At 34.4% G+C, this 8308-nt stretch overlaps 1 protein-coding gene across 1 annotated transcript in view; it reads left to right on the forward strand.

The window, feature by feature from the left end:
• The window catches only part of LOC127864541 (heat shock 70 kDa protein 12A-like), a 14062-nt gene extending 5866 nt beyond the window's left edge, over positions 1-8196 (forward strand). Inside the window, exons 6-7 of the mRNA XM_052404212.1 lie at positions 3225-3359; positions 4457-8196. Of these exons, the coding sequence (XP_052260172.1) occupies positions 3225-3359; positions 4457-5376 (1055 nt within the window). The 3' untranslated portion in view covers positions 5377-8196. The remainder of the gene's footprint in view (positions 1-3224; positions 3360-4456) is intronic.
• The last annotated feature ends 112 nt before the right edge of the window (positions 8197-8308 follow it).

Consider the following 8308-nt stretch of genomic DNA (forward strand, 5'->3'; position numbering starts at 1 on the left):
TATGTGCAATGGATATAGACCGCAACGGCACCGCTCAGTTGATGAGTCTCGAGACGACTGGAAACGGTGTAACATCTTTGTTCAGGTGTATAAAGAACTGAAACGATACTATTTAAATGCTGTAGGGCATGTAATTATGAATACTTCACATGCACATGTGTGTCATGTGAAAAAGTGCAAATTTATTCATAACAATTAGACGTCAAGTATATATCTCAAATAAAGAGTTACTGTTTGAATAAACTGATCCCCGCCGATGTCCAAAGTGCACACAGGACGCCCCCGATGCCCATCAATCACGCTAACTTGCTTAAATATTATAAATTAACAAATGTGAAACATTAATTTGTTCAAAGAAGCTGCTAATATCTGCAAGATTCATCCACCACCACCAATCAAGAGAAGTGTACATGACTTCACGTACACCCCATACAATAATCAGTAGTAATAAACGATTTAGGTAAAACCGCGAGCGGGATACGCAACCCTACTGCCATTTTTGTTTTCTGAATTTTTTCTTTTAATGGCAGGGGGACGTATGAGGACCCATTGCTCGAGACCGGTGTCTAGGTGCCTTCATCACCTCCAGAAACCTCTAATTTTAGAGAAATCTACAAATAAGCAGCTATTATAATACTGTAAACATTAAGTATTCTTTAATTAAAAAAGTAATTAAAACATTATCACTTTCATTGCGCAAATTATTATAACAAACAAACATCAAAAGCATCCCGCACACACCCCGGACATCAACAAGAAACAAACAAATCACTCAAACCATAAAATCCATAAAGCACCTAAAAAGAATGTTGATAAATCATAAGTATTCCGAGAAATATATAAATGCATATGACGAATTTAACAGCTATATTAAACCGACTTCAACATCTAACCAGTCACACCAAAATGAAAATATTAAGTAATCGTACAATAAGAATGTCTTTAAAATTAAACGTTCATTACGAAAGACAACAAAAAATAATAACACTGACATTTAAACATACCAATATTTCAATAAATATGCTGGAGGTACTATCTCCAGGAAGTGAGAGTCTCGAAAAACATGACACCCATAACTTAAAAAATCTCATTCAAACACAATATTAAGTAAAAGAGGAGTCAAAATAATCAAGAAAACATAGCTGCTTCAGACTTAAATGAAAATACACCCATCGTCTTTCCCAGTAAAGGAATCGGTTCGTGTTAAGATCCCATCTCACATGGACTAAAAACCGAACTGAAAATATACCAAATATAGACTTTATGATTGCAAAATTATAAACGTAAAAGCAATGCAACCAATTATTTAACCATACATATGTTCATTAAGGGCGGGCGGGCGGGGTTATCACCCTTTCGTTTTCTTGTTCCATAACGTTTTCCTGTCAAATACACCCTCGAATGGCGACTCAATAGATGTGCAAATCATATATACCCCAAAACGAAAAACTCGTGCGCTTTTGTGCTAAAACATGCACACAAAACCCGTGCATTATTCGCGCTAAACCATTACCATAATCTTTCTTCTAAATAACACGTATTAAACCATACTATACCGTATTTATCAAACCGAGAATAATTTCATTTATATTCAGCATGAAATACAGAAAACAAACTCCTACTATGAACTGTTTTATAAATTATTTAAAACTGAAAATTCAAATTGAAAAAGAAATAGCCCTAAACAATGATAAACTTCATCTATTTGAACAAAAATGGAAACACTTTAAACTTTCATAAACACGTCCAGTATGCTTTCTACCCACTTTATGCAACTCATCCTTATTCATTATTATTATGTTGTGTTTTCCTCTAAAAACACAAACAACCATACATATTAACCATTTTTTGTAACTATAAGGTCAAAAAAGTATATATAAGAATATCTTGTATAACATGTTTGAACATTATTGCTGTTAAATGATTTCACTTTGTTTTATGATCATATACATGTATACATTGTATGTCTTATATTGAATAAAAAAACATGTCTGTTCGAAGAAACGCGCATATAAATATTTGTCAGATTTATGGATGTTTTGGGTTATGCTGGTGACCCTTTTACATCGTTTATCCGTATAGTTTTTGTGTATATTTTATCTATAGGCAAAATATAAAACATATCTGTGATCGAGAAAAAAACACCTGAACTGGCGCAATACCCCTTTATTGATGCAACTAAAATTGTGCAGAAAAAATGATCAACTACATAAGTCAGCACTTTTCTCTTTTATTTCATTGATGATCTTTCATTAACAAAAACTTTCAACAACTGCATGGTTTTAGTTTTGACTTACATCCACGTTTCCAAGTATCGCTAATTTTTAATTTAAATCAATGTCATCAATATCCACCCTTTAAATATCTAAGTTTATACGAATTCATATCTCAGATTCAAAAAAGTTATATTTGAATGTTCTATTTCAAGAAATTAAGTTTACATATCATATGATTAAACCAGCAACGTTTCAATGTAATTCGAACAGTATTATTTACATAACAAAATATTTGTGTGTTATGAATTTTCAATTATTCAAGTTGGTTCAAATAAGAATGATATTACAAAATGAATCAAAGTGCGTTGTGAAAGTAACACACAACATAAATATATCACGGGCCATTTTTATGTTACGTGCATGAAATAATTTGGTGTAATTTGTCTATTTTAGATCTCTTTATTCCGTTGTATTTTTTACATACGGTAGTCATGCAAATTTCAGTGTAAAGATTTACTCCATCATTTGATTTTCAATTCTATACTCCATTTAAATTTGAAGTTTCCATTGATGTTTTTTAAAGATATGTAGATATAGTCAGAAATCGGACCTTCCTTTTATATAGCTGAAAGTTTCAAATATTTCATGCGGTTTATTTAATTTTCTGTTGTAGTTGTATTTTGTACACAGTGAAATGACGTAAAAATTAATCACTGTTTGATTTTGTCACAGCGAAACAGGCAAAGAGTGAATATGAATCAAAATTATTACATGAAATTTATTATTAACGACAAATATAGTTTTAATTAAACTGTTGATTTGTGTCGAGCCAGCATTCGGAATAGCTCAACGTATTTTATATGAAGTCATTTAAACAACCAAAACATTGTTTTAAACATTAGTTAATCAATATTGTATTGCTAATGGAATATGTATTGATATTTCTGAATTTATTCTTACTATGAAATTGGAATAACATTTTATTGCAATAGCTAATGCTTGTTCTAGGCGGAACTGTTGACATCACAGTGCACGAGGTGACACCAGATATGAAACTGAAAGAGATAGAGAAAGCCAGTGGCGGGGCGTGGGGAGGTACAATGGTCAACGAAGCCTATAAGAAGTTCATTGATACGTTGGCAGGTAAAATAGATTTATCTTAACTAAGCAATCATGAATAAAATAAATGAATGAAATTCAATATAAATTATTTAATAATTCATGTTTACAAAAGATGATTTCATTTACATGTCTGCATATAACATGTACAATGCCCCAATTCAATAATTTAATTGCATGTCTTTGCATTGTATCCGTGAATTATATGGGCGGCCATCAATAATACTCGATGCAATCCCATCCTTTAACATCATACCCTACTACTAGGGAGTGTTGCCTTTGCCATCATAAGTCTTATAAACATAAACAAGTCATGCGCGCTCTCATACAATTAATTTTTCCCGGCTAATGACTTAATAACTGTGACACGTGACATCTTAGTCTCATCATGCAAGTATCTATTGCTGGGTTCTCGTTCATTGTTCATATATATGGTTGTTAGTTTTTGTGTGAGTTGGTTTTACTAATACTGTAAATGCTAACTTACCTGACTAACATGTCTTGCGCGAGGGACGTTAAACGGATGTGCAGCGTATCGGTGCTATACACAGGGTACTTACAAGAACCAGGGACGCCTCTGGAATTGGGGCGTTTCTTGTACCTCGATCGAATCTCCACTAACATCTCTCTTGGGCGGAGAGAACAGTAAAAACACACACAATGTAATAAACAAACTATAAACAATCAATCATAAATAATAATACTAATATTTCTAATCTTATTTACACTGATAATAATAATAATAATAATAATAATAATAAAAATAATAATATTACTACTACTAATAATAATAATAATTATCTGCTGCCAGTGAACATAAAGGTCTTATTGGCCACAACACACACACACGCGCACACATACGCGCACACACACCCGCACGCACGCACGCACACACGCCACACACACACACACACACACGCACGCGCGCGCGCACGCACGCCCGCACGCACGCACGCACGCACGCACACACACACACACACACACGCACCCGCACACACCAACATAAGGCACACACACACGCGCACACACAGGCAAACGCGCACACAAACACACGTACAGACACACACATATGTGTTTTCTGACAAGCATCTCGTCTAAAAGATTGTGTGCATACATTTCAGGAGGCGCGGTTATGAAGGTTCTGAAAGAAAATCACATGGACGATTTCATAGAATTGTTGAGGTCATTCGAAATCAAGAAGAGGGAGTGCAAACCGTCAGCATCAGGAAGCGTAGTTTTGAGATTTCCAACAACGCTAAATGAAGTTGTCAACGTTGTTACAAGGAAAAGCTTCCAAGAACAAATTGAACGGTCGCCATTTAAGAATCAAGTGCAGCTAATCAAAGATAAGCTAAAATGCGATGCAAGTGTCGTATCATCGCTTTTTGATGGACCTGTTAAAAGCATTGTTGACCACCTAACCACACTAGTGTCAAAGTTCCATGACAATCCTATCAACCACATTGTCATGGTGGGTGGATTCTCTGAGTCACCATTGCTACAGGAGGCAGTGAAGAGTGCTTTTCCAGGAAAGCACCTGACCATACCACAGGACGCCGGACTGGCCGTAATGAAAGGCGCAGTTATGTTCGGACACAACAAACGTCAGATCGAGTCCAGGATCGCACGATTTACTTATGGCATAGCCGCTTTTAAAAAATTCGATCCAGTCATTCACCCTGCAGACAAAGTCATTTGTGCAGGGACTAATCAAGGACAAGTAGATAACTGCTTTTATAAGTTTGTTGAAATTGGACAATCTGTACCGACAGACGGATCCACTACAGCAGGCCGATCCTTTCGAAAGGAAGCCCAGACCGCTGTTGTTTTTGTGTATGCTACGAAGGAGAAAAATCCTGTTTTTATACACGATCCTGGGAGCTTCCAAATAGGATCCTTTGGTGTGAATTGTAAAGACAAGCACGGGAGCATCTCGGACTTCTCACTTAAAATGTACTTCGGTGGAACAGAAATAATAATCAAAGCCGAGCTCAAAACAACCGGTGAAGAAATAACGGCTACGTTCGATCTACCTGATTAATTGAAAAAAATAAAGCTATGTACGTTTAGAATGAAATAAATGTGCGCACTTGTTATAATTTAAGCAAAAAACAAGGAACTGCTAAGTGTTACAATATGACATAAAGAGAAACAAAAATACGACAGTATTTGGAATGATTTTTTTCATGAAAACCATTTGTTGAATTTCAGACGATACTATGATGCTTGTTTATGTACCTGAACTTTTAAGAAATTATTTCTTAATTTTGATACTCCTTACATCTGTGGTTTATCAATTTTTAACATTGTAATGAAAATGACTGTAAGTGTAACAGCATAATCATATTTTTGCAGACTGCAAAGGCTAATCTGGAACGACACTTTACGCACATGCATTAAGTCCCGTTTTCACAGAGCGCGGCTCATATATTTTAGAAACTAGTAGGTTTAAGAGTTGTGTTTTGTTCGTAAAAAAACATATAAAAAGTGCGCAGCATTTGTACAACAGATATAAACATGTAAAATGCTGAGGCATGATTGATAATTGTTATGGTATGTCAGTGAATTGTTTCTCCTAATTTGGTGCAAAAATTCGGCCCAACCTACTTTTCAAAGGTATTAATTTTTTCCCCTATAAAGACTTGAAAATTCCACTCCCAATTAATGAAGCTTTAAAAAACTAAATATAGACATAAATTGACTTAATAAGAGACATTAAACAAAATAATCCGTGCTATTTTCATCAACACAAGATTGAACATAATATAATTTAGCATTTCGATCAAAGTAACGGATTAACATTTTATAACAAAAAAGAATCTGCATATGATACCCCCTTTGTCATATAATACCCCTAGCTAAATGGGCACGCTACCAATCCATTTAAGGTAAAAACAACGCTTATTAAAATTTGGACTGTCATTGTCTTGACTGTAGTTGACTCCTTATTTCTTAGTGTGTGTATTTGTTTGTTATGTTTTTCACTGTGTTTGATATATATCACGTTGGTCAGCATTTTTGAGTAAAATTAAAGGGGCCTTTTCACATGGCATGTTTTGAAGTTTGTCATTAAATGCTTTACATTGATAAATGTAAACATTACATTTTAAAAGCTCCAGTAAAAAATCAAAAATAAAATTTAAAAAAGGAAAAACAAGTAGCCCGCAGCAGGGCTCGAACCAGTGAGCCCCGGAATCCTCAGGTAAAAACGCATTAGCCCACTGAGCTATCCTGCCAAGCATACATAAGATGTGTATTTTTACGTTATATAAGCAATCTTCGTAGTTTCACAAATTTAAACGACAACAACCGAACTCTCCAAATTATTCAATCGTTTCGCGTTGCAACACTATATATTTTTTAGGTTTTTAAATCGTCAAAAGATGCATATAATGGCTATATTAGACCATGGCAAATGTTCAATAATACTGTTTCACAAATATCATAACTAAACCGAAAATTTGCGAAACAACTTTTTCAAATTTGTCAATATACCAAACAGTGAAAAGATCCCTTTAAGGCCCCTTCCAAAACACAAAAAGCCTATATTTTTCTAAATGACTGCCTTAAAATTTCAAATAGAAAGTGTCTTTTTTTATAAGTCCGTATGTTCAGTACATCCTCCTATCATGCTGTTATGTATTAAACTTTAGCAAAGGTAATGTTAGAAATACCCTTCGTCTAAATTTGAGTATGTGATAAACAACATTAATATTTCACAATTTGAGTCGAAAAAAAGCAGTTTTCCCAATCCAAAAGATTACAATTTTTTTCCAAAAATAAGGGACAAAACACTGGTTAGTTAACATCTCCTGACTTAGCTGGTTTACCTGTACTAAGTGCACATACTGATGACAGTAACTGACAACTTCCCTACCTAAATCAGAGGAAGAAAGGATTGTTTTACCAATCTCGACACAAGTTTTATGAATTACCAGAATGGATGTACACGCAGAAATGTATATTTCTTGTAGGAAAAAAGAAGTCAATATATTCAATTTTGTAATATAACAGTAAATTGCAAATAACTTTTGTTGTTGGACCATTGCAGTCCAAGTCCATTTTTCGCAAACTGTATGGAACTTCACAAAAATACATCATAACTTTCTCAAAGCATACATATCGCTTTTTTATTAAGCTCTTAGTATGTTCCTGGATTGTTAGAATATTGTGCAGCTGATTTTTTGCCTTCGCCATTTGTACATGGATATCTTCGTGTTTTATAGCGTGGCTTTGGCAGTACCGGTGACATGCAGGTGGGTTGGGAAGGGGGTAAAGCAGCAATCTCTTGCACGACGGTTAAATTACATTCACGAGAGCAAAGAACGACAATTCGGCATGGAGATTGGGTAAAGCCTACGCACTAGTTTCAGAACGTTGCACTGGCGATTGTGGAGTTTCGGGGTTTTAATGGTTTTCGTTGGTGCTTTTGTAATTATTAATTATTTATAGTTCGTCAAATGTCATGCGGTGTATTTTTATATGTTTTGCATGTGCAATTGCCATGCGGAATGTCACGTTCGACTGTGTTAAATGATTGTGCCGGAAGGCTAGTAGATTTTAAAAACTACTCTCACTGCGATTATATGGTATTGAATTTGTCGCACACAGTTCAGATTAGTAGGCCTATTGTACTAACAACATTCTGTTGTTCACTTTGAATAACAATTACAACGTTGTTTGAATCATTATATTACTATGTTGTGTGTGTTTTAATGCAGTAGATTTTTTTTAGTTCAGCTACAGGCCTTCATTAATCCAAATTATTTATTTCAACAGCCAAATTTCACATCGTGTTTCGGTATATTCAATGCATTTATACTGGATATATGCAGCATTTAATAAATTATGCCACATGTGACACCATGGGGTTATTACATTTAGTAATAATACAATAAATGTGATAAATCAAATAATAAACACATTTTCCTCAAATTATATATTTGTTGATAGATTAAGCTTCAAAGTCCATG

This window comes from Dreissena polymorpha, chromosome 1, assembly GCF_020536995.1.
Source record: "Dreissena polymorpha isolate Duluth1 chromosome 1, UMN_Dpol_1.0, whole genome shotgun sequence".
NCBI lineage: Eukaryota > Metazoa > Mollusca > Bivalvia > Myida > Dreissenidae > Dreissena > Dreissena polymorpha.